At 39.0% G+C, this 27224-nt stretch overlaps 1 protein-coding gene across 1 annotated transcript; it reads right to left on the reverse strand.

Annotated features, from left to right (window-relative positions):
• On the reverse strand, positions 1–25250 carry LOC105444655 (P-selectin-like). Its single transcript, XM_030989885.1, has 14 exons — positions 25059–25250; positions 23604–23715; positions 22168–22359; positions 21328–21528; positions 20097–20306; positions 18833–19039; positions 18543–18646; positions 8969–9128; positions 6505–6735; positions 2925–3110; positions 2417–2614; positions 1777–1921; positions 588–703; positions 1–200 (listed from the first exon to the last, which is right to left on the reverse strand). Exons 1-14 carry the CDS (start codon positions 25248–25250, stop codon positions 1–3), a joined length of 2454 nt encoding a protein of 817 aa, XP_030845745.1.
• Between the last annotated feature and the right edge of the window lie 1974 nt (positions 25251–27224).

Below are 27224 nucleotides of genomic sequence, written 5' to 3' on the forward strand. Positions count from 1 at the left end.
CTAACCTTGACATAATGGTTCGGTACCGGTCCAGCTCGCTGGTCCATAATTACCGCTCAATTCACATGTTCTTGTTTCTGATCCTACAAGGTCGTATCCTTCATTACATGAGAAGGAACACTGAGACCCATACACAGGACTAACAGAGCAGTTCACAACAGATCCATGAAAAGGAGCTTGAAGCCGAGGACATCGGAAAACTAAAAATAAAAACAAAATGAATGCAGACATTAAAGGAAAGCAATGCCTAGGGTGTAGACAGTGGCATACATAACCATGCTGAATGTACATACGGTCTGCGTTCTCTGAGCTAGATTTGCAGGCACTACGGACTGACTGCATATAGGAGCTGATAAAGGTAAGCTGTCTGGCCAGAAATGGTAGACCTAAAGAGAACATTGATAAAACTGAAGAGAGACCAAAAAAGGGGGAGAAAGACAGGAACTGACCACTCCTCCAGGATATTCATAGGCCCAAACCTATATGTGACTCTATGTACAACATTTATTGCTGCACTATGACGATTTTAACAAAGAGAAAAATATCAAATCATTGGAAGTAGGATTGCTTTAGATATATATTTGTACCTGTAACATGAACAATAACGTCACAAACTGCCAGATTTCCTTCAGAGTCAATAGCATTGTAGGTCAATCTTGTTGGGGTCTCAGGAAACTTGTTTTCTATTGGTATCATTGATTTCCTGAAAAGGAATAAAAATATTCAAACATGAATAAGTGTACGATCTTTAACCACATATGATGTACTATTAAAATTAATCTAAGATAAATTTTATTCCTCTAATTCTCAACTAAATGATAAAATGGTTCGCAAAATAATTTTGTCTGATGGAACAATAGGCTTACTGGTTTTCACTATAAAATTGTAATAAATTGATGGTATTACTGGTTAATCATCTAAATTGTACCAAACAAACAAGCTGTTCTTGTACACGGTGTGTTAATTATGTAATTTCTCCTCATACATTTATGCCTTGTAAAGGCCAGATTTCATATCCATTCGGTGATATTCAAGCTTTGCATTGGAAAATCAAGACATGTTATTGAATAGTAATGGCCAGGTTCCAATATACTTTAAGATAAAACTTTAAACAGATAATATGTAAAGAAGTGGAAGCACTTTCAAAAAGGGCGATTGCATGCCACTTAAATAAAGTAGACATCGAAAACTAAAGTCTATGACTTATCATAAATGATTTGAATTGTACTTTATGTTTTCAAATTTACACCAATCTTTGAAAAGAAGAAGAGCCCTGAAAAGGGGTGGAGAGTTCCGCCCCTGGTACCTCCACCATGAAGAGTATTGCTGATATTTCACTCAATAAAGGATTTATATGTATTATGTATTGGACTAACTAAAGTAAGTGTTCCCCCGCATATTCAACTTTAAAGACCCACTGCACTACTTATAGCTACTTGCGCCCTCCATATAGCAAACGATGCCTGTTCGTCCCCCATGATCCTGTTTTTCTTATGTTGATTGAAAGCTGCTTTAATGAGATAACCACCTATCAGTGACCTTGCATAGAGGTCTAATCCCCCAGGCCAAACTAGTGCAGACAGGCTTTAAAAGAGCATGGGAGAAAGAAGCAAAATCTAATGTTTCTCATATTTTAACAAACGTGTCAAACAAAATAGATCATTATACACACTAACTGAGAAACTGACAGGCTGTCACTCCATCATTTCTAAGAGACAGTTACTAAGAGACTATTAAATGGTCAAGAGCCAAATAATGCAGATCTAGGCAACTTACAGTGTCAAAGTGAATTCACCAGAATTGTCAGACACTTCAGGTTCCAAGTCACTGATTTCATGTATAGAGGCATAGGTGTATCCTTTATCAGCATTGGAGTACTGATTCGTCGGACAAGGAGGTGAGAAAACAGGTGCTTCATTATCTGAAAATACAAAGACGAGCAAAATAGCTTGCTTAACTGAGATCTGATGGAAAGGGAAACCTATATAGAATTACCTGGTGACATATTTCTTTTTGAAATTTGATGGAAAAATATGGAAATACTAACAAAAAGATTGTCAACTTTTGCAGCATTTTGTGTGAGTTCCGAAGAAAACAAATTAAATTACCGACAAGGGTTCAGAAATCATCATTTTGAGAGAAGAATTCATGTGAGTAAAAAGGGATACCAACTGATTGTATGATATTTTGCCTTCCAATTCAGGCAATTATCTTAACTATCTTGCCATAAATAGCTCTAGTATGTAGCACCATATGAGGTCTAGATTTTTGCTGTCCATTTCTTAGTGACTGATCTATACAAAAAACATAGGTAGAATATGAGAAATCATTGATCGAATAACACATTCACTTTTTTGTAATGAAATGTGCAAAAACGTTGGACACCCCAACATACTTTTTTTGCATGGAGTCTTACCTGTACATGTTACTTCTCGTATGTCATTCCAAATCTCCGTATCTAGGCATGTCTTTTGGTAGACCCCATTCTGTAGGTACCCATTATCGCATGAGAAGGAGCAAAGGGTGTCAAAGAGCACTCCATCAGGATGAGTACACATCTCCGGTGTCACAGAACCATTGTTAGGGGAACTCAACGGAGGACATCTTACCTGGACTATAATAAGAAATGCATTGGATATAAACAAAATGTCAACAATATACCTCTCCACTTATCGGTAGTGCTTTCTTTTCTCCCACTCGCACCCCTCCCCATGCATCAACAATATTGCCATAATTGATCTTTACCATTCTGATTACCTTCTGGTAATCTTCTGTCTTACTACTTCATCTTGCTTCTATGTGGAAAGTAACCCTTAAATGTACAAGTCCATAATTCAACAAATAAAGGACTAGTATGTTTTTTCCGTATTTTTATGTCCATGCATATCCTAGCAGTATTCCACATAAAAATAAAAATTCATTACCATCACATTGAAAATCTTGTCCATCAAATTTGCGATTATCCTGACAAACTCTGGTAATAGACTTCAATCCTTCACTGGTCTTGAATCCATCATTGCATCTGAAATAACATGGATCTCCATAGAGAGCAGATATCGGACAACCAGAAACAGAACCACTGGAAACCGATGGAATGTCACATTCAATTCCTTGATAAAAGGAAAAATGAGAAGAAATATGTTGTACAAGCCGGTTCAAAATAATTACACAGTAAGACACAGAAGTGCTCAGAAAACATACAGAATGTGCGATGACTGTTAAGAAGGAGAGATTAACGGCAACAAACTACTCACACTCCATAATGTTGTGCCCCAAATTTGAGGAACATAAAACAAAGAAAAACCCTCATGAATGCTTTATTGATAAAAAGAGCAATACACGCAAACTGATAACTTTTTCACCTTTTCGTACTTGTAGTAATTTTGTGACTACTCCGGAACCGCAGCAGATATAAAGTTTTCCTTTCATGACTTTTTTCTTTCGAGTCTTACGCATCTTGTGAAGAAAAAAAAATCAGAAAATCGGACATATGGTTACAAAGTCACGTGACCTTTTGTCTTTGCTTGTCAGCCCGAAAATCACTCACTTTTGTGATTTGTGTACAAAACCTATAGAAATATCATTTTTCCTAAAAAGAGATAAAACATTGGTAACTTGGTCTTGTTTAAAGTTTAGGTGTTTGTTTTGGGGTCAAAATAGTTCAATTGTAGTTAGAAATGAAAGAAAACAACAAAAACAATAAAATACATGGGTTAAAAAACAATGAAATATATAAGAAATTATCAAAACAAGGAACAACCTAGCTCTTCCAATTTTTGTTGTATTATTCCAAATGGTCTATCTAATATATCGTCGGCCTTATGCCAAAAGGGCCTTAACCCGATTTTAGGCGTTATTGAGTTATTAACATCACCTTGTAGATTTCATCATTCTCTTTAAAATGATGTGCTTCACTTGTTGTAATTCGATTAATTTATGAATATAATTATGAATTTCAAAGGACCCTTAACGCGTATCTCATCTTTTTCCTTACGCCAAAAAGACCTTAACCTAGGCCTACACGGCAATTTGTTTTTAAATCAATGACAAATTAATTTGTAATTTACATTTAATTCAATAAATATCAGTAGAAACACCATTAAAAACATTATTAGTCTACAATAGATACAATGTACTTAGAATAATCACTGAAAGTATATGTCATGAATTTAGATCATGAATTCTGAGTGAGATTTAAGTTAGATGTGGATGCATGAAATGCAACTGACTCATAAAATATGCAGATGTCAACGGATGGGACTGTGATAAAAAATAAACAACGAAAAAGTTGTCCTAAATGTACGATCTCTAAAAAATAACTCCACCGTAAGCTGCATTTTATTAATAAAAATGTTCAGATATCAAAAATACCTTTTCTAAAATCAGTTTTATCAGTTTTCATGATCCAGTAGCTGTAGCAGGGGCTTTCTGGTAAACCAAACGTGTTGCGAAACAAGAAAATATCTGTATGACAGAAGGGCGCTAACTACGCGCGCGTACGATAACCGCAGGTTAATTAAGGCCCTTTTGTCAGAACGCCCCCCCCCCCCCCCCCCCGGTAAAAACCTGGTCTGAAAAAGCCTGGTTAGAATATGGTTACGGTAAGTGTTCTATTTTCTTATACGTTTCGTTTTCTCCCTCTTTCTAAACCAAAATGTTAATGTATACAAAAGTGAAAACGGTTATTACTGTAGGGAAATAATTTCAATTACGGTATATAAAATTCAATTCAAAGGTAATGGCAATGAGAATCTGCATATAACTACAAATATCACACATAACTTGAGAAAACAGTACCAAAAAAAACCCACGAGGATCTGGTATAATTTCAATACATGTACACTGAAATGACCTTTAAAATGTTATACACTGATGTTTTAGTCAAAAACAGACCCCACATGACAAATTTCCTTTACATTATTTTTTTCGAAAGATAAATTAATGGTGCTCATGGCCTAATGTTTTATTCGAACATACTTACTGATACATGAGCTTTAAGTAAAGTCGTCTGAATAACATATTACTTGTTGATTTCATATTTTGCAACATGTATGCAGCTACACCACCGAAACAAACTGTTGTTCTTCCCTATATCAGTCAAGCCTCTCACAAGATTCAGTGTATCCTTCAAGCAGCAGACATCCAAGTTCGACACAGTTCCTCCAACAAACTCCATTCGATACTCCACTCTCACAAAGGCAAGCATCCAAACCACAAGAAAGCTGGAGTCTACAAAATACCATGCGAACGTGGAAAAGTCTACATTGGTGAAATGGGGAGAAATCTGGAAACAAGACTCAAGGAACACAGAACCAGCTTCAGACTCAGCGATTGGGAATAGTCCGCCATCGTCAAACACGCCCAGCAACACGAACACACCATCGAATGGAATAACAGTCATCTCATCTCCATAATGAAGCACTGGCATACACGACGAATCCGAAAAGCCATCGAAATTCACAGCCACAACAACGTGCCCCAAAACTCAGGATTATACATCAACGACATCTGGAAACCCCTCATCAACAAGTACCCGGTGACTCCTCCTCCACCACTACCTCCACCACCCGCCGAACCCTCAAAGCAGCCGCCAGCCTTGCAGCTACCATGCACAGCAGACTACAACGACGCCTACGTCTGGGACACACACAGCGTCTCGCCGACAGCACACCCCAGCTATTCTCCACTCCTGACGACGGATAGTCAACCTGTTCGAAACGTCGAGCCACTCCCGCCACTCATAATAATAATAATAATAATAATCCGTTTTTTAATGTAGCACTCAATACACCGATCCAACGATGTATCTAAGCGCTTTACAGATATATTATTACCCCGGTCATCGGATTCAGGCTTACCCGCACACAATGTGTGCACATTTTCCACTCCCTGGGGAGCATTCCAGCCAGTCGCCATTTTACAGGCGCACACTTGCTCGTTCAACCACATAAACGTTCGCATCCTACCGGGTACCCATTTAACACCTGGGTGGAGAGTAGCAAGTGCAGGTAAATATCTTGCCAAAGGATATATTGCCGTGTCGGGGTTCGAACCCTCGACCTTTGCATCTACAGTCAAGCGCCTTAAACCACTCGACCACGACTCATCCTCTCCAAGCGCTATAGTTCTCCTAAGAACTATAAGCTAAGAAAGATAACCAACAGTCTTTTTCAAGACTATACCAAACAGTCCTTTTCAGGACTACAAACCCTCAAGAAAGATTACCGAGAGTATTTTTCAGGATTCCTCAATCCTTCCTCTCTCTCACATGGTGCACCCGCAAGCCTATTGTATAACATGTATGCAACAAAATGTTATAAATGAAGCAGTAAGCCTTTGTCACTATCGAAGAAATGTGAACAGCTATAAATCATTTTCATTCAAAATAATTAAAATAACAATAATAATAATAATAATAACAATAATAATAACTATTATAATAATACAAATTAAAATGCATGTCAACAAGATGAAGAAATGAAAATGTGAATATCAATTACTTACGGTTGCAGGATGGGAGTGTATCAGTCCATACTCCAACAGTAGTAGTTGAACTTGATCGATTACAAACGAGTGAAACTGATTCATCTTCAGTTTCGACTGAAAGTTTATAACCTGGCTTACAAGAAACTAGGCACTCAGATCCATAGATGGCCCCTCCTGTACAGCTACCACTACCAGATTCCATCGTTAGTTCACCATTTGGTGGGACAAACAGCGGAGGGCATCTAGTCACTGCAAACACAAAATACAATGTACAAATTTCAGAGAAGGCATAACTACATGTGTCAGATTTATGATAATTCTAAAAAATAATACATAGGCCTACGATGTAAATTCTCATTTGGGAAAGGTAGACAGAGGCGGTCTCCCCCCTTAATGTTCAAATAAAACTATATAATACCACATAACTAGATGGAATTCGACTGCGCGCAGTCGAAAATGATGCCTCCGTTATAGAGCAATTTTACAAACCAAAACAGAAAAAAAAAATTGAATTCACGTTCAATGGTAATCCATTGACAGGTTCTCAGAATATTGTGATTACAAGCAATTTCTCATATACATATATGACCCTTTGATCTTTGACCTCATGACCATAAAATCTACTCAGTTCGTTGGCTCTGCAAGATGTTCTGAGTTAAATAGTAATCCATCTGTCAGTTCTAATGAGAATGCGTTCACAAGCTATTTTTGCATACATAATGGGCCCATGATCTTTGACCTTTGACCTTATGAACCAAGAATCTACTCAGTTCATTGGCTCTGCAAGTAACAAACATGACCTAATTTTGGCATGAATCCATCAATCGGTTCTTGAGATAACGCGATCACAAGCTGTTTTTGCATTCATAATGTGCGCTGTGGCCTTTGACCTTTGACCTACGTGCTCCAAAATCTAATCAGATTGTCTTCCTATGGTGATACACACTATCATTAAGTTTGAAGTTTAAATCTCCAGCGGTTCTTGAGATATTATGATAACAATCTCAATGTATGGAATTTCATAAGTTGACCTCTGTGACCCTTGACCTTTGACCTACGTGCTCCAAAATCTAATCAGATCGTCTTCCTATGGTGATACACAATATCACTGAGTTTGAAGTTTAAATCTCCAGTGGTTCTTGAGATATCATGATAACAATCTCAATGTATGGAATTTCATAAGTTGACCTCTGTGACCCTTGACCTTTGACATACGTTCTCCAAAATCTAATCAGATTGTTTTCCTATAGTGATACACACTATCACTAAGTTTGAAGTTTAAATCTCCAGTGGTTCTTGAGATATCATGATAACAATCTCAATGTATGGAATTTCATAAGTTGACCTCTGTGACCCTTGACCTTTGACATACGTGCTCCAAAATCTAATCAGATCGTCTTCCTATGGTGATACATACTATCCTTAAGTTTGAAGTTTAAATCTCAAATGGTTCTTGAGATATCGCGCTAACAAACTCAATACAAGGAATTTCATAAGTTGACCTCTGTGACCTGTGACCTTTGACCTACGTACTCCAAAATCTAATCAGATCGTCTTCCTATGGTGATAAATACTATTCCCGAGTCTTAAGTTTAAATCTTAAATGATATTGTGATAACGGTCAAACGGGACGTACGGACGGACGTACGGACGGACAACCCGAAAACATGATGCCTCCGGCACCACCTTCGGTGGCGGAGGCATAAAAATGATTAAAATCCTTTACATCATAACCTAGTTAATATTTACAAGTCCTGTGAATGATGGTTGGTGAAACTTGTATTGTTCTTTCTACAATTAATATAACTAACTTAACTTATTGTACAGAACTGGCTGGTAATGACCTCTTCTTTATATTTCTGCAGTCAATCAGAGCATGTTATTGTTTGCATGCTTCGTTCCTTTAGTCTCTGTTTTTATTGTCAGACTTCATTCTTGCAGTCTAATCTGAAGAGTGCAGGAGAGCTTTTCTCTTCAACACTATTCTTCAATTTTGCAGTACTAATCATGTCTAATAGATAAGTTATGAAATTACTTTGTTTTTTTTACCTGACTGCTAAGAAAGCATGCAGGTACTTGTAAGTAAGCAACCAGGGGACCAACGGCTGTAATTCCTTTTTAGCTGCGGGGCTTGGTAATGAGGATAAATGCCTTACTAAAGGGCACTTGGGCATGTACTTGGTTTCAAGCTCGAGACCTCTTGGTTACGAGACCACTGATTTACCATTGAGCCATCACACCTCTGCCTATGAATAAATCCTATAGTACTGTCAATTATATTAAACAATATGCCTGCGATTACCTGAATGAACATAATATAAGGATTAACGATCTTAGCATATTTTTTTGATAACATGGTTTAGACCTCATGGTGAAAAGAGTAAGATCGGGGGATACACCACGCGTATATCCTCTTTGATAGCCTCCTATCCACATGAACAGGAGGCAAATCAAAGAGGTAGATCTTTAATTTGTTACAAACCTTTGATATCCAAGTCGAATGAACAAGATCCCCAGTTGCCTGCATTATCCTCTGCTCGGTACTCTACAGAATGCTCTCCTTCAGAAAGATTACTACCAGACAATAAGTTTGAATCCACCTTGAATAATTCCGCTGTCAAAGTATCTCCAGCATCTGTGGCCTAGGTTTAACGAAAGTATTTAAAATTTCTAAGCAAAGCTCTTTTATTTCGTATATAATTTCATAACTCAAATTTTGTTGTGACTGTCGTAAATCGCACCCCTAACGCACCCCTATGAAGGACTTTCATTTTGCTACGATGCGAATTAGAAGGCGCCAATTTGTGCTTGTCACAAATAATAGTAACAAATTGGTGCTAATTCAGAATCATATTCATACTGTGACCCGTAAATCCGACGTGGAGGTACCTACTAAAACATACCAAAAATCAACAAAATCTTCATCAATTGTTCAAATAATGGTCATGATTTAAAATTTGTTATGTTTTCTTACATATTTCGTGTCAATTTTCTAATCTGTTTTGAAGTATTTCCCCCAAAAGCAAACAGGTGCGTAGCCTTGGGGGGCGATGGGGGGGGGGGGGCGATGGGGGCGGTCGCCCCCCCCCCCCAAAAAAAAAAAAAAAAAAAAAAAAACGCTGGCCAAAAAAAAGAAAGAAAAGAAGAAAGGAAGAGGACGTAGGAAGAAAAAGGATTAAGAGTCGAGAACGGTACAACGAATCGTCTTCTTTCTCCAATAATTTAATAACGTCAAAGCTTCCGCGCTTCACGCTGGGGGGAACTGAATTCAGATAAGGATTAAGAGTCGGGAATGGTACAACGAATCGTCTTCTTTCTCTAATAATTTATGAAATGTCAAAGCTTCTATGCTTCGCGCGGGAGCGGGGAAACTGGATTCAGATAAGGATTAAGAGTCGAGAACGGTACAACGAATCGTCTTCTTTCTCTAATAATTTATAAAACGTCAAAGCTTCCGTGCTTCGCGCGGGAGCGGGGAAACTGAATTCAGACAAAGATTTACAGTCGAAAACGGTAAAACGAATTGTCTTCTTTTTCTAATAATTTATGAAACGTCAAAGGTTCCGTGCTTCGCGCGGGAGCGGGGAAACTGAATTCAGACAAAGATTTACAGTCGAAAACGGTAAAACGAATCGTCTTCTTTCTCTAATAATTTAATGAAACGTCAAGGGGGGGGGGAACTGAATTCAGACAAAGATTTACAGTCGAGAATGGTACAACGAATGGTCTTCTTTCTTCAATAATCTAATGAAACTTCAGAGCTTGGGGAGCTTAATTTAAACAAGGATTAAGAGTCGAGGACGGTATAATGAATCGTCTCCTTTCTCTAATGAAACGTCAAAAGAAACTGAATTCAGATAAGGATCAAGAGTCGAGAACGGTCCAACGAATCGTCTTCTTTCTCTAATAATTTAATGGAACGTCAAAGGGACGAAACTTCCCCCTCCCTGCACCCACCCCCTAGGTAGCGAGCTCTGCGTGCTCTGTAAGTGATTCGCACACTTCACGTGCTCACTACCGCCCCCTTAAATGAAATCCCCCCTACGCGCTTGAAAACAAAGAATTATAATATACATTTTCTCACATGATTCACGGCAAACCCCTGCACAATTCAATTGCATACTGTCTAGCGTAGTATTGACGGTGGTCGGCATGGGGTGCTGGCGCGACTGAAGTTAGGAACTCTAATCTCAGACCCTCAGATCATCAGGCGCGGATCCAGGATTTTCCAATAGGGGGGGGGGGGGGCGGAAGTTTGAAAATTGCGCCGACCGTTTTTTTCAAGGTCATATTAGAAGCACCATACCATTACAATTGTTGACATTTTCATCGGGGGGGGGGGGGGGGGGGGGGACTATAGCCTCTTATCCGAAAAAGTAACTTTCTGGTTTCACAATTCGGCGAGCGATTCGGCGAAAGATATCAAAAAATCATATGCGGGTAGCTCGCTAACCCCCCCCCCCCCAATGACGCGCGAAGCGCGGAAGTTTGACCTTTCATTAATTATTAGAGAAAGAAGACGATTTGTTGTTCCATTCTCGACTCTTAATCATCTCTGAATTCAGTTTTCCCCCTCCCGCGCAAAGCGCAGAAGCTTTGACATTTTATAGTTTAATGAAATTATTAGAAAAAGAAGACGATTCGTTGTACCATTCTCGACTCTTAATCCTTGTCTGAATTAAGTTCAAGTCCCCCCCCCCCCCTCCAGCGCGTAGCGCTGAAGCTTTGACGTTTAATTAAATTATATGGAAAAGGAGACGATTCTTTGTACCATTCTCGACTCTTAATCCTTGTCTGAATTGAGTTCCCGCCCCCCCCCTCCCGCGCGTAGCGCGGAAGCTTTGACGTTTAATTAAATTATAAGGAAAAGGGGACGATTCTTTGTACCATTCTCGACTCTTCCTTGTCTGAATTAAGTTTTCACTTGCCCGCGCGTAGTGCGTAAGCTTTGACGGTTTATTAAATTATTAGAGGAAGAAGACGAATCATTTTATCATTCTCGACTCTTAATCCTTGTCTGAATTAAGTTTTCCCTTGCCCACGCGAACCGCGGAAGCTTTGACGTTTCATTAGATTATTAGAGAAAGAAGACGATTCGTTGTACCGTTCTCGACTCTTAATCCTTGTCTGAATTGAGTTCCCGCCCCCCCCCCCCTCCTCCCGAGCGAAGCGCGGAAACGTTGACGTTTCATTAAATTATTAGAGAAAGAAGATGATTCGTTTTACCATTCTCGACTCCCAATCCTTGTCTGAATTTAATTGCCCCCCTCCCGAGCGATGCGCGGAAGCTTTGACATTTCATTAAATTATTGGAGAAAGAAGACGATTCGTTGTATCGTTCTATATTACACCTACCATGGATAAATCACGGCCGGGAGCGTCATAATTTTGTGTTATCGGGCGAGGGCCGGGGCCGGGGCGTAGCGACCAAGCGAGATTTTGCAATGTTGAATGCTGAAATTATGCGTTCTAAAAAATCCCTAAGCCCGATATGTACGTTCTTTCCGCTATATTTATTTCTAGCTATATTTCTAAATTTCCTGGGAGACTTGTCCCCATATCGGGCCCAGGATCGCCGCCCCTGTCCATGATTACTACCAACATGAGTTCTAATACAATCACAAGCGAGTCGATACGAGCTGAATCCAAATGAAGGGCAAAATAAGAGTTGTGAAGCGGCCCTACCGTTAATTTAAAATTTGACTGTTGAGTATATAACTTCTATTTAAAAGACATCCAAAATATTGTGCCCTTTTCAAATTTCTCACTAAAGAGTGATGACCGCAGGGGCTGTTCTTAACGTTTAACTTTGAATCCGCGGCTCGAGATTTTATGCGGCCGGCCCGGCCCCCCTCTATTCAATAACGTTTGCCAATGAGCCTTCTGGAATGTCCCCTAATCTCCCGATTACAGTTTTCCCATATTTGTCGTTACTGTCACTTAGCGCCATTTCCTTGTCTTTCCCCCTTTCTCACCGACTTTTCTTTTCCCCACCCCTCCCCCCTCACCCTCTCAGTGTTATCTAGGGTACGCACATGTATGTTCCCTCTCTTTAAAAGCACCCCTCTGTCTCCGGTGTGTAAAGTCAGTACGGGCCGGATTTTTGTGTATTGCGGGCCGGACTTTGTTTCGTGAAAAGTAACTCTTTATCGGAAATTTAGGGAACACAATTTCGGTCCCTCCGACCCCGGAGTTGGAGGGGGGGGGGGCTTTTTATTTATCTTTTCTCTTCTATTTTCTTTTCTCTTCTTTTTTCCTTTCTCTTCTCCTTTCTTTTCTCTTCTCCTTTTTTTTCTCCTCTTCTCCTTTCTTTTTTTCTCTTCTTTTCTTCCTCTCTTTTTTCTTCCTTTTTTTGGCGCCGCCAATAGGGGGGGCCGCGGCCGTTTCGGCCCCCCCCCTGGATCCACCACTGGATCATTACAGCCCTTAACTTCGTGCAGGCGCGCTTGCACCCCATCGTCAGTACGGTATGCAATTGTATTGTACAGCAGTTTGCCGTGAATCCTGTGAGAAAGTGTATAGATCTATCACAAGTCTTCGGTTTTAGGAAAAATCGAAGACGAAAGCTTCGATCTCACTTCTCGCGCTCATGCGTGTGTAAGATCGCGCCTATATAGCTAGCTAGCCTGATGATGATGTACGTATCTTCGCACCGTGCCCTTATTCATATGCAGCTAGCCGGGTCGGCCCGAGCCTGCCCCGGCCCCGAAAATGGATCGGACGAACCAGCAGCGAGCCCGAGTACGTCATCAGTAACACTTGACAATTCAATTGATCGAGAACACCAAAGATTTCACGGTTCTGTGATTTGTTTTTAGAGAGGGCCTAATATCACTTCATACAGTAGAATAGAATGAGAGGGATTATACAAATATAAAGTGAGTTTTGAGAGTGAAAAATGACTTGTGATTAACAACTTAAAGTTGAACAAACACTTGATGCGGCTTTGTCTCAGAGAGTGAGCACGTGCGGCCCTCAGCATTTCGCTCGATCTACGTACGCCTAGCCAAGCGGCCCACGTTCGTTGGCGAACAATCAGGTATTCCATGTTAATAATTTTCTTTATCTCTCTGTTAATAGTCTGTATGATTTTCTCTCTCAATATTGCCTTTAGCTATAATGTTAAAAAACTCTATAAAGTATGCACCAGATCACACAATTTCACCTTGAAAAATAAAAAAGCTCCACACCCTCCCCCACTCCCTTGCTGCACTCGGTCGGGCTTGGTCGCTTCGCTCCCTCGCGCTAACGCTTCTCGTATAATCTCACTCTCAACTGTTTTATAATGTTGGCAGCTCTGTAGTATGGATATGATTCTGAATTAGCGCCAACAAATTTTCCCCCGAGTCCAAACAGAAATTCTGACATAGGCACTAGGCTTGTTTGGTTATAGTTTCTGATTGGCGCGTCGACATCCATTGTGAAAGTGAGCTGGGACCATGCTGGCGCTCTTCCGGGAACGGGTGAGCTCAGGCCGGCACAGTGCTACTGCTAGTTGAGTTACATAAATCGAGACGTTAAAAGAAAGAAAAAAACTCTCTTCCCTTCAAATTAGAAAGGTAGGTTAACTTCAAATAGTAGATCCTATTCTTTATTCGCATTATGTTATTTATGTTGAGACACAGAGATGGTAAAAAACCACTAAAAAGTAGCATTTTGAGGACTCAAAATATCTTGTACCTGTCTATAATTAAGACGCAACCCAGACTTTCTAATTTTTCCAGAGGAAAAAAAGTGCGTCTTATACACAGAGATTTACGGTATGTGATATGTTTCATCAACTATGTTCAAGCGACATACTGAGTGATATTTAAGCAAACCTAACATTCCTGTCCAACTCATCAGTGTTCCTGAAAAAAATCCAAAATTTAACTATAAAATAAAGTAAAGCAAGTAAATTTTAAAACACTTCATCAAATTCTATCGTTCAGATATAATGTATGTAAAAGGAAAATTGTAAATGAAAACTTATGTGCTGTTCTTTTAGAATGCCCCAAAGTTATCATTCAACTACAAGGAAACTACTTCCAAAGGAAAACATACAACAGTCTTGCATTGCAATATGGCATGTTTTTTAAAATGAACTGTGGTTGAATAACATTTCAGAAGTTATATCAAATGCCCTTCAACATAATAGTCCTTGATTATATCTGATTGTAGAGATTTCAGGAGATGAGGTGTAAAGTGAATATATATTTCTATTTGAATTATATGTTGTTAAATGTATTTACGAACGGACCAGGGTGGCTAGGAGAGGACTGACTCACCCGCCTAGCTAGTTTTGAGCGAAACTACTTCATGATGGAAAGCCACAAAAGCACTAGGGTTAAAGCCCCTGCCTCTACTAATTTGCCACTTCTTTCCGGGGGCCTACAGAGAGTAGTGCAGCATGATGTGCCAACTCATAAGCCAATTGGAAGAGATGGTGTTGATAAACCACGGAAAAGAGATGCATTACAAACAACAAAAAAGACAATTGGAATAGGAACCTGGAATGTGAGAACGTTACATCAACCAGGGAACCTTGAAATCCTACTTCACCAACTGAACAACTTTAAATGGGAGATAGTAGGTGTATCAGAAACACATTGGACTGACAAGGGAGAGTTTACCTCAGAAGGGTACAAAATACTATGCTCAGGAAATGAAACTCTACACAGAGGGGGTGTAGCACTAATTCTGAACAAAACAGCCCAGAACTCACTCCTAGGATATCATCCTATTTCATCCAGATTGATCACTGCCAGATTCCAGACTCAAGCAGGTGCCATCACAGTGATCCAAGTTTATGCCCCAAATACAGCTGATAATGAAGAACTAGTAGACGAATTCTATGACCAACTTCAAGAAGCAATCAATTCTGCACCAACGAAAGACATTCTGAGAGTGATGGGGGATCTAAATGCAAAAGTGGGAGACGATTACCCACAATGGAAACAAGTTCTAGGCCAACATGGGTTTGGAAAGGCAAATGCCAGAGGAGAGAAACTACTCAATTTTTGTGCAGCGAATGATCTTGTTATCAACAATACCATGTTTAAACAAGCAAAAGCAAGTAGAAAATGGACATGGGAATCACCTAATCAAAAGACTCACAACAGGATAGACTTTATAATGATTAACAGCAAGTGGAAAAGCTCAATAAGCAACTCCAGGAGTTTCCCCAGTGCTGACATAGGCTCAGATCACCAGTTAGTCATCGCAAACTTACGACTGAGATTTAAAGTTAGAGGAAAACCCAAGTTTCTAAAGCGATATGATGTCTACAAACTCAAAGAAGCAGATGTCCGCTCAAATTATGAAATAGAAATTGGAGGAAGGTTTGGCCCACTTCTAAATGATGAAAACACAGATGTGGAAAACCTATGGGAAGGCATCAAGTCAGCATACAGCGAGACATCGACCAAACTTCTCGGAAACAGAAAGAGCCAACCTCAGGACCCTTGGATAAGCGAGGAGGTGCTCCAACTAAGTGATCAAAGGAAAAGGGTAAAGCAGGAGAAGTTAAGTGATCCCACAAAGAGAGCCCACTATAATTTCCTCAACAGGGAAATAAAGAGAAAAAAAAGGATGTAAGGACAGATGGATTCAAGATATATGTATAAAAGTTGATAAGGCACACCAAGCAGCTAAGTCCAAAGAAGTCTACTCAACAATCAAGAAACTCACCAGGAAACCAAATATCAAGATGCAAACACTAAAGAGCAAAGATGGACAAGTACTGACAGAGATAGAGGACGTAAAAAGGAGATGGAAAGAGAGTTATGAAGAACTCTATAACAACCAGAATCCCATCAACAAGGATGCAACTGAGGGAATTGCACAGATGTCTAATATGGAGGAAGAGCCCGAAATACTCAAAGAGGAGGTCATTAGTGCCATAAAAAAGATGTCAGATGGAAAGGCCCCAGGCTATGATAGTATAACAGCAGAGGAGTTAAAAGCATCCGGAGAGAGGGGCACTGACATCCTTCACAAACTCTACAACCTAATCTGGAGAAAAGAATCTTTCCCAACTGACTGGGGCAGAGCCATTATAACACTCATATTCAAGAAGAAGGATAAGCTTGATTGCGGAAACTACCGGGGAATCAGCTTGCTTAGCCATGCAGGAAAAATATTTGCATCAATCCTTCAACGAAGAATCTTGAAGAAGACAGAAGAAATTTTATCAGAGTCCCAGGCAGGTTTCAGACCAGGGAGATCAACCATAGACCAACTGTTTACACTAAGACAAATTGCAGAAAAGCACCTTGAAAAGAACAGAAGTCTATTTTGTTGTTATATAGACTTCAAGAAGGCGTTCGATTCTATATGGCAGGAAGGACTTTGGAAAGCTATGGGATTCTTTGGCTACTCAAATAAGCACATCTGACAGACTGGTTTCAAACAACTGTGGGTGTACGCCAGGGCTGTGTATTATCGCCACAACTATTCAACATAATCCTAGAAATGGTTATGTTACATGCCACCTATGACACCCCTATTGGAACAAACATCCAAGGCCATCTGATCAACAACCTCCGTTTCGCCGACGACATAGTTCTTCTTGCATGCAACGAGATAGATCTCCAATCCATTGTAGATCGTGTACACCAGTGGAGCTAAAACTTTGGCCTCAAAATCAATATTGCTAAGACAGAGGTCCAGGTCATCAGCAAACAGCAGCAATACATTAACATCAGCATAGGTGGAACCAAACTACTACAGGTGGAAAAGTTTGTTTACCTGGGAGGTACCATCACTCAATCAGGAAAATGTACAGAGGACATAAAGAATAGGATTGGAAAAGCCCTGGGTGCTGTTCAAAGTCTTCACAGCATATTGACAGCCAAAGACATTAGAGACGTCACAAAACTTGAACTATATAAGGTACTCATCCTATCCATCCTTATGTATGGATCAGAAACATCGACACTGAAAAAAGAAGATGAGAACAGGCTCCTTACCTTCGAAATGATCTGCCTCCGAAATATCTTGGGTGTAATGAGACTATAGATAAAATAAGAAACACAACAATTCGGAAGACTCTAGGACTGGATGAAACCATTCTGGACAAGATAGCCAAAAAACGACTGCGATTCTTTGGCCACGTCAAAAGGATGAGACCATCACGATACCCAAAGATACTCCTAACTTCAAATATTCATGGTGATAGACCCCGGGGCAGATCAGCCAAGAAATGGCTTGATTGTGTAAAGGCTGATTGTGCTAATAGATGTCTGGGATCCCTCACAGAAGCGACCAGAACGTCACAAGATAGGAAGATCTGGCTTGAGGTCATGAAGCAGAAGTCATCATACATCTCCCAGATGGTGCGGAACGCTTAGGTCAAGGTCAAGGTGGGTCAAATGTATTTTATAACCGAATAAATACCTCTGAAGAGGAAATTATTTTAAAAACATCAGTGTTCCTGAGATGCAGTCCCCACGTAAGTTATTTCAACTCGCCCATCCAGTCGGCCGGATGTACTCACGTATCTAATATCACATTGACACACCCTATACTTTACACACTTTATTATTATACAATACACCACACTGCTTCACACTACATCACATTACAACAACACTACCATTTTTTCTTAGTCGATTAATTGATTCTTTGCTCAATTCATGTTTGTTTTGTAATATTTTTCTTTCATGGTTAATATCGCAAACAACTTTGTTACGTTTGAAATCTGAGAAGCATCATAGTCAATTTCAGCAATGGCACTGGTTAACCTTGCTCTGTCGATTTCCTTCTCTTTTTAAAAACTTCTTTGATATGTTGCTGCTTTTTTTCTGTTGACTTTAATTTGTTGATTTGCTTATCGTTGTTTATCATTTTGTTTGCTTTGGAAAAATTTAAGATGAAAAAAGCCAGGAGCCGAGCACGAGCTTTCAACCAAATTGTGACCTGCGTCATGGTTACATCATGTACAATATACAGATACATGTACATGTACATGTAAATAAACATAAAACGGTTCAACCGACACGCATTAACACATATCAATAGAGAAGGAGTAACCCACTCAACCTCAGAATAGTTTGCTTTGCTGTCAAATCAATTACCTGAACAGGCTCCCATTTGTCAGCAAGAAATGTTGCCTCCAGCTGGTTGTAGTCTGCATAAAGAATCTGATCTGAAGGACACGTAACTTCCGGGTCAGTTTCATCTGGAATAAACAAATAAAACAAACAGCAATTGAGAAAAATATATAATTCCTTGTATTTTACAATACATGTAACACAACACAACAACAAAACAATGACAATGATTTGGAAACGTAAAACAGAAAATGCAGATATCAGTCAGGTATATTTTGCACATGGCAAAAACAATTGAATGATTAAGGACAAACCTTGACAGAGCTGATCAATGCCATTCCAGGATTCATCCTCCATACATCTACGAGTGATGCTGTACTGTGGAGTGTAGCCAGGATTGCAGGATGATTTGCAGATTGTGTTATAATGTTGTATGTGATTGACGTTGGTGCTTGATCCATCGTTTGTACATGATATGATTTTACCATTGACCGGATCAGATAGTGGTTCGCAAGTTACATCTAAAAATAATGAATTGATAAACATTTAAAGATATTGGACATAGTCTATGTATACAATATACATGTTTCATTTATAGAGCATTGTCATGTAGAAAACAGAAGAAAGGAAGAAAAAAATGAAGGGAAAATTAAGACAGGTATGATGAAATAATCTCACTGTTGATTAAGACAAATTCTAACTCTACATTTTTCTTTCTTCAGGCACATAAATCTAGGGATCACACTCCGTGCACATGCATGCACAGACATGTATCTCCATTGTGGCAGATATTCAGAAGATCGTACAATAGGAAATTGCTCATGAAATAAATTTGATGCTGAATATATAATTATGGGGTGTCAAGAAATCCATATTTTTGCAATACTTCTGCATTTTTGGTAGAAAATACATGTACAATCAAAAGTATGCCCATGATTTGTTCACTTTTTACCTCAAGTGATACATATAAAATTAGTGTCCCACTGAAGATAATTATTAGTACTCATGACAAAAAAAAAGTGAAAACAATAATAAACTCTTTATTTATTAATGATGGTGTTCCTTCAAAAATATGATTGCGTTTTGTCAACCATGTAATTGCACATTAATTTGTTCACCTTAAGGAAAAAAAAAGTCCCATATAGATCACAAATCTGGCCAATATTTCTTTACCTATCACTCATGAATTATGTCTTTGCTTTATGTCTTTGGTTACTATATCTTTGGACCAGATAGCCAGACAGTATAAAATGTAAATAATAACCTAAATAATAAGACATATTTCTAACATGCCTAATACTAAGTTTCTGGGCCAAACCTAAAAAGTCAATTTCACACTGGACATTGATTTCAGTTGTCAATTCATGTGTCCCCCTGTCTTCATTTTGATTACAGACCTATCCAATAATATATTTCTCTTTTCATTATTTTTTTCTTCTTCAAATTAAATTATAATTAATAAGCAGTGGTACGAAGGAACTTACAAAATGAACATCCAGATTTAGAGATGGGAAATAAATCAGATGTTTCATTTTTACAAATCTTTGAAGTAAGTAATTATCTTCTGGTAAATCTTACCTGTACATGTGATTGTTCCACCGCCTTCCCAGTAGCCTTTGTTCTGTTCATTTGCAGCACAGGTACGTTGGAGAGGATCACTTTCGTTAACCGGTTTGAAACCAACATCACAGAAGAGAGTGCAAGTGGTTCCGAACTGCTCTTCTTGGAAAGGGCATCCATTCTTTCCCCCATTTTTGGGTTCAGGGAGGTATTTTTTGCATTTGATAACTATCAAATTCAATTTGGAATGAAGAGATGAAAAAGGAAAATATATCAAATAAATACACATACAATAAAGAGAGAGATAGACAAAGACAGAGACAAATACAGAGACAGAGGAACTTCTGCTTCGGCATATTAAATAACAATTTATACATAAAAGTTGAAATAAAAGTATTGCTTGTTTTACAATTTGTGTCAAAAAGGCTTTAAAGCATATTATCTTTTGACTGAGAATAATAAAGTGGGTCAATCAGAACACCCCCTCCCCCTTCTCCAAATAATCTTTGTTGCAGATGAGGTGTGCTATTGTGACGTCAGAGGCAAAGTTTTGGTTATTTAAGTTTAGCCGTAGAGGGCAGTAGCGAGTTTGTTGGGCAAACTAAATCACATTGTTGTAGTGTGTTATCGGCACTCAAAGTGCACCATTTTGGGGGTATTTTTACACTAGCCCAATTTCTTGTGAGTATATTCACTGACCTCCATTTGTTTTAATATAATGACTATTGTTGTGTTTGATGCTATTGGTGATAAAAATGGAGAAATATAAGTGGTGCATAATCAAGTAAGGAAATTGTTGCACACGTATGTAAATTCACGTTGTGTGTTGGAGTGCTGTTGTGTATAAAGTCATCGGGTTAGAAAGAAGCTCAGTAAACGTAAAGAAAACAGATATGAATATGACAGAAATTGTGTATTATTATTAGTTTCAGTGGATTATGTTAGAAATGTATGCACAGTATGCGCAAATTATAAGATCAAGTTTGAGTTTGAAATGGAGTCAAACACAGCATCTCATCAATGAATTGTTCGACTGTTCCAAACTTGATCTTATAATTTGCGCATTACTTGAAAGAAAAATTCGCTAAACGGCATGCTGCAATTGGCAGCGATTGAAGAGCAGTTGTATATGTCATGGGGGTGGGGTAGGTGGGGGTGGCCTTCAATTTGTGTAACATCTCTGGAATGACCCACACCATAGTATTGCTTTGACTTCTTCTGAATCAAATGTATGTAAGATAACAATTACGTTCACCTTCACATTCTGGAATGGGTTGGAGCCATGATCCATCGAGGCCACACTGAATGACTTCATCACCATTGAGTGCGTATCCTTCGGTGCAGCTAAAGGAACAAGTCTCGTTGACTGGGACATCAGGGGAATTGGCACACAATGTGTCATCACTAACTTTCAAGATCCCGTACAAAGGTGGCCTGTCACAAGTTTGCACTGCAAAGAAAGGGATTGGTTATCTTTGTCTCAGATTCCTGGATTTAGATCATGCTGCAACCATAATTATAAACCTTTAGGTCAGGCAGGAATCCCATGACGTTTACAAGCTGATTGCTCGTCTGATTATCAAGATATTTATGATTGGAATTTCAAAAAACATTTTCCCAACAGTTTTTATAACACTACAGTCTATTGGGGGAAATGAGTATGGTAAAACTGGTCATTCAAAGATTTTTACTTTTTGAGGCACTTCATGATCATTTTGAAGCACAATTCTTCTTGGGCTTCAATAAGTACACCATATCACAGACGCTGATAACACGTAGGGCCAAGCATATATCTCAGTTTTGGCATTGTCAAACAATGCCTTTAAGGCAGTGAGTTCTAGAAATTATGTGCAGCTTCTGCAAAAACTGTTGCAGTTCTCGTCCTTGATTCGATCATCCCATATTGCAATGAGATGATAATGGACAAAGATTATCTCCCAATACAGGGCATGTAAAAAAAAATATAGAAAAATAAAAAAACTTTCTTCAGAACTGACTTCCATGGAAATAGACTCCTGATATATTTTGTTTGAACTTATAACTCTTCATTTTCAGTTTGGGAACATGTATTTCATGCTGAATAACTAACCTTCACAAATGGGCATGTCACCAAACCATACACCCTCATGAGTCTTTGGGGGAACTGTACAATGCAGTACACTATCCGTAATCATGTACCCCGTGGAACACTCGTAAAGACACGACGAAGAAACCCTTGTTTCGCAAATACCAAAAGAAAATTTGCCATTCAGAAGTGCAGGTGCTGGAAGACAGTGGATTTCTGCAACAGAATAGAAAACATCACAGAACAAATGTGAATCTCGAAATGGTTGGAATCGCTTTTATCATTTTTGCGTTCATAAATATAAGATGTTGTAGTCTTCAGTGGACTAAATTCTTGATTTAGGATGCAAATTTCGTGATTTTAAGCATTGACAGGGTGATTATGTTAGTATTGAATCTACTTTACTTCTCTTTTGCAAAGGGTATGTAATGTTACGAGATGAGGTGTAATACCTTAGTTACACCGATGCCAGACCGACATAGGGGTAATGTAATTTTTTAGTCGGTCTGTGGAGAAGCAACCAACGAAGGAGAAAGTGGACCCACCCTATGACACGTCACAGACTATAGAATCAAATTCACGGAATACATGGAATAACTCTGGCAAGGTTGTATACGAGAGTGCAACGGACCGCTCTGAGGATGTCTTCAGCACCGACATGTATGAGGATCCTACGCTAAGCGACACCTCCCCGCCTCAGCTACCACCAAATGTTGAAAGTCTTCTCAAAGCCATAACCTAAAGATTTGAGCAAATGCTACACAAGTCTGTCGACAAGGTCATCTGTTGTAGCGTAGTAGTGGCGCCTCAGGTTACACTGTGTGAGAGCTCTCCATGTTTTCATTAACTTTTCCATTACTATTGATTTTGTCAGAATTTTCTTTCTTTATTATTATTTTTATTTATTTCACCCCAACTTTTTTGTGCAGAGCATACGGTAACTCCATGATCTGTCAAATCAATTTCTTTCAATTTTGGCACAGTCATAGGTCAATGTGAGAAGATGTGTCTCCAATATTTTCACGTTCATTAGGTCATCGTGATGTCATCCAGGCGCCAATTTGTGAAATTTTCTGAAAATCAATTCATGATCATATTTTCATAACAGAAAGTCAATTATCATTCATATTTATCACGATTAAGGTCAATGTCCATCCGGTTAAATTCAAGTCAATAAACGCGCGTGTAAATCTGTGCGTCAGTGCGCACGCACATTTTTTAAATGCTCCAATCGTCTCAAATTAGTTTTGGATATTACGTGTTAGGCCATTTCGAGCATTTTGAGTCACGTAATCGGCAACCACAGCAAATTCTCCCATCCATCATGTTGCTTAATGCAATGTCACTTTCTAACAAAGTCGATGACCTTCTAGCAGTGGTTGATACACTGTGTAAGGATGTTCATTTGATTGCAGTGACGGAGACATGGTTTTCAGAAGAAAACCTGCTTCTGCACGTACTCTTCAAGGATATGAACAGTTCCATCATGATCAAGAAAGCACTGGTGGAGGCGTGGCACTTTATGTACGTGAGGACATGAATGCTACTCGAGTCTTTGATGACATTGTCCCTCTACATCTAGAAGTTCTGAGGGTCAGGTTGAGATCATATGTCTTCCAACCATAGATAGGGAGGAAGTCTACAAACGGCTCAAAAGGTTGAATGCATCGAAGGCTGGACACATACCCCACTGATGTCCCCATTTGACTCTTAAAGGAGTTTGCGTATGAACTGTTATTAACCCTGCCCATCATCTTCAATAACTGTCTTAACAATGGTCACTTCCCAAGCTCTTGGAAAACTGCATCAGTGTGTCCTGTTCCGAAGACATCACCAACAGTCACAGAGTACAATCAGCTTCGGCCAATTTTGATCATACCGATTATAGCACATGTTTTTGAAGGCTTCCTGGCAGAATGAGTGATGGCTGATATCAAACACCAAATCGATCCAAAGCAATTTGGTAATATGAAAGGCAGCTCTGCGTCACATTACCTAGTCAGCCTGCTTGATGATCTCCAACGGGGCTTAGATAAGCCAAGTCATCATGCCACGATTTGTACAATCGACTTCATGAAGGCCTTTGACCTCATCGACCATACAAAGGCTCTACAGAAGCTGATTCAACTGGATGTGATAGGTTGTTTTCTCACGCAACGTACGCAGACAACTCGATATTGCGGTACATTGTCATCTGAGCAAGAGCTATCGTGTGGGGTTCCACAGGGAACCAAACTTGGTCCGGTAATCTTCCTAATTATGATCAACGATGCCGCCGAGACTAGCTCGAAGAGATGGAAGTATGTTAATAATAATAATAATCATTTAAAGTCCACTCCAAATTTTATTAAACCGAAAATGGAAATTCTTTTTGCCCAATTGATCGTGAGCCCGGCAGCCACTGAGCAGCGCCAGATCGACGTTGCTCTATCCCCTTATGTTGAACGCCAAACAAGGTAGCAGCAACTCCCGTCTTTTAACGTCTTTTGGTATGACGTGGCCGGGGTTCGAACCCACGACCTCCCGGTTGTGAGGCGGACGCTCTACTGACTGAGCCAAAACACCTGTAAATGTTGATGACGTAACTATTGTTGAAGTTGTCCATAAAGCAGAGTCAGGTCATTTACAGTCTCATGTGGATGCTCTTTCTGCATGGAGTGGGTTGAATTCAATGAAACCAAACCTGAAAAATGTAAGGTGATGTATGTAAGTTTCCTGGTAATGGTCCACCTTCACCAGTGATTTGAAGATTGAAGAGGAATGAAGTTCCAACCAATGATTATGTGCTAATATACACAATGTATATCAGACCATTGATGGAATATTGTACACCAGTGTGGAGCAGTAGCCTGACAACACAGTAGTCAGATAGCATAGAGCGGGTACAGCGTAGGTGTCTCAGGATGATATCATACCCTGATCAGCATCACTATGAGGAACTCCTGAGCAGTTTCGGCATTCCCTCCCTTGCCAGGCGATGAAATGACTTTCTCAGTTACCAACTTTGCCAAATCAATCCTTGTCTCCTCGCGACACCGTGATTTGCTTCCAGCTGAACGGCAGCATTTCTCGCAAGGTGGGCTTAGGAATTCCAACCACCTACACATTCCTTATGCAAGAACTAAACGATACAGAAAATCAAGTGTCCCCACACTTGTTGAACTGGTCAATGCTCAGTTGTAGATTAATGTATCCTATATTTATGTATTTGTAATAAATATTTTTAGAGTTTTGGGTTTTGTTACTTTGTTAAACTATATTTAAGATCGGTCCCAAAATCAAAATATCGTGCACATATTCTTCATTTTTCTAAGAAATTTAGCTTTGATCTACTTTTTAAAAAAGTTGTTCTTAAACTACCGTGTATAATTCTGCTGTAATAACTCAATTGTAACTTAACTTCAGTTTACAATGTAATGTGAAAACTAAAAAAAACTAGAAATTTAATTCGTCATGGGGACGAATTAGGTGGTCTGTCTTCAAGTCTTATGAGAGATTATAATATTTACTATATTGAGAAAGGGAGAAGTTATATAGACATGTAAACAATGATGATCATCATGATGATCATGATGATGATGATCTTGATAGTAATGGGGATGACGATGATGATGATCATGATGATCATGATGATGTTGATGATTATCATCAACAGACCACGATGACATCAGACTGAACAAAATTAGAGAAGATTTAGATAGCGTATAGTCTCAGCAACAACATACTCAAAAATCAACAAAAACCAAGCAGAAATAACAGCGATATTGCTCGCAAAAGACAAGAATGTAGAATCCAGATTTGAGAAAAAGTCATCTCCCATAAGGATTACACGCCAAAAGTAATGGATCTAGTGATAATAGGGTAATAATAAAGTAAATATGGTTGTTTATTACATTATTTGCAATTGTACGTGTTTTAATATTCAAAGGAGATGGTAGAGTGAAAGGTCAAAAAGAAAAAAAAGTGAAGAAAAAAAATTGTTGGAGACGCCCGGACTCGAACCAGGGACCTCGAGGTCGGAAGTCAAGTGCGTTACCGATATACCAAAACATTTCCCATAGAGATTACACGTAAACGGAAAATGGAATTATCAAATCCCACTTTGTATGTGAGATATGAGCATGATCCCGGCATCTGATCGAGAAATAAAGGGCACACTTGTGATAGCTTATTGTCTCAGCTACAACACACTCAAAGCTCAGCGTAAACAAAGATAAAACGACGGAGATATGGCTCGCGAAAGACGAGAATGTAGAATCCAGTTTTGAGAAAAAGTCATGTCCCATAGAGAATACACGCAAAATGTGAAAAATTGACATGCCTCCTTTAATCGCAAAAATACGCCATGATACCATTGTCAAAATGAAATATCGTGGTGACTGCTTTTGTAGAGAATATTCTCAGGTAGAACATATCAAAATTTGAAAGAAAATTGATCAATATTTAAAAAGATACAATCAATTTTCCAAAAATCTGCTGACGTCATAATATGCAAATTAAAATTTTGAGTTCGGAGGCCATTATGATGACGTCATGAGTTAATTGAGGGTCAAATTACACATGAAATCATATCTCCAACTCATGCTTTTTCCAACCATGATATAAAAATTGGGATCAATTGATTATCTGAAGAGCTATTTTGATTCTTAAAATGTCATGTTTTTGATCAAATTTGCATTATATTTCCCATAGCAGCACGCGCGGATTTTGAACTTTGACGCGCGCTCACGGCCTTATGAAAGGTCAAGAGTGACTGAAATTAATGTAAATTGTCATTTACGGTAAGAGGAATCTAAATCATGTAAAAAAAATTAAATTTGACTTTTTACGCGCGCTGTGAGCGCGCGCAACGCGCGCGGGGACACTTACGGACGGAAAATTTTGAAATGCTTAAAATGACCTGAAACGTGTGCAAACAAAATTTGGGACGAATTGGAGCATTTTAAAAATTTTAAGCGGGCGTACGTGCGCGTCGAGGTGCGCGCACGAATTTTGTTGACATTTTTAGTTGACCTTTGACCGGAAGTTGATGTATACTAAATATGGTTTATTTTTGATTACTCGTTATTGAGATATGATAA

The sequence above is a fragment of the Strongylocentrotus purpuratus genome, unplaced genomic scaffold (genome assembly GCF_000002235.5).
Source record: "Strongylocentrotus purpuratus isolate Spur 01 unplaced genomic scaffold, Spur_5.0 spur5_scaffold_19, whole genome shotgun sequence".
Classification (NCBI taxonomy): Eukaryota; Metazoa; Echinodermata; class Echinoidea; order Camarodonta; family Strongylocentrotidae; genus Strongylocentrotus; species Strongylocentrotus purpuratus.

What these genes read in the sequence shown, in the direction of transcription:
- LOC105444655 (XM_030989885.1), bottom strand. Translation starts at nt 25,250, where the DNA reads ATGTGTAGGTGGTTGGAATTCCTAAGCCCACCTTGCGAGAAATGCTGC. An exon ending in CATTGATCAGCTCTGTCAAG is followed by an intron (nt 18,647 to 18,832) that starts GTTTGTCCTTAA and finishes TGTTTATTCCAG; the next exon opens with ATGAAACTGACCCGGAAGTT. An exon ending in TACACTCCCATCCTGCAACC is followed by an intron (nt 3,111 to 6,504) that starts GTAAGTAATTGA and finishes CCTTTTATCAAG; the next exon opens with GAATTGAATGTGACATTCCA.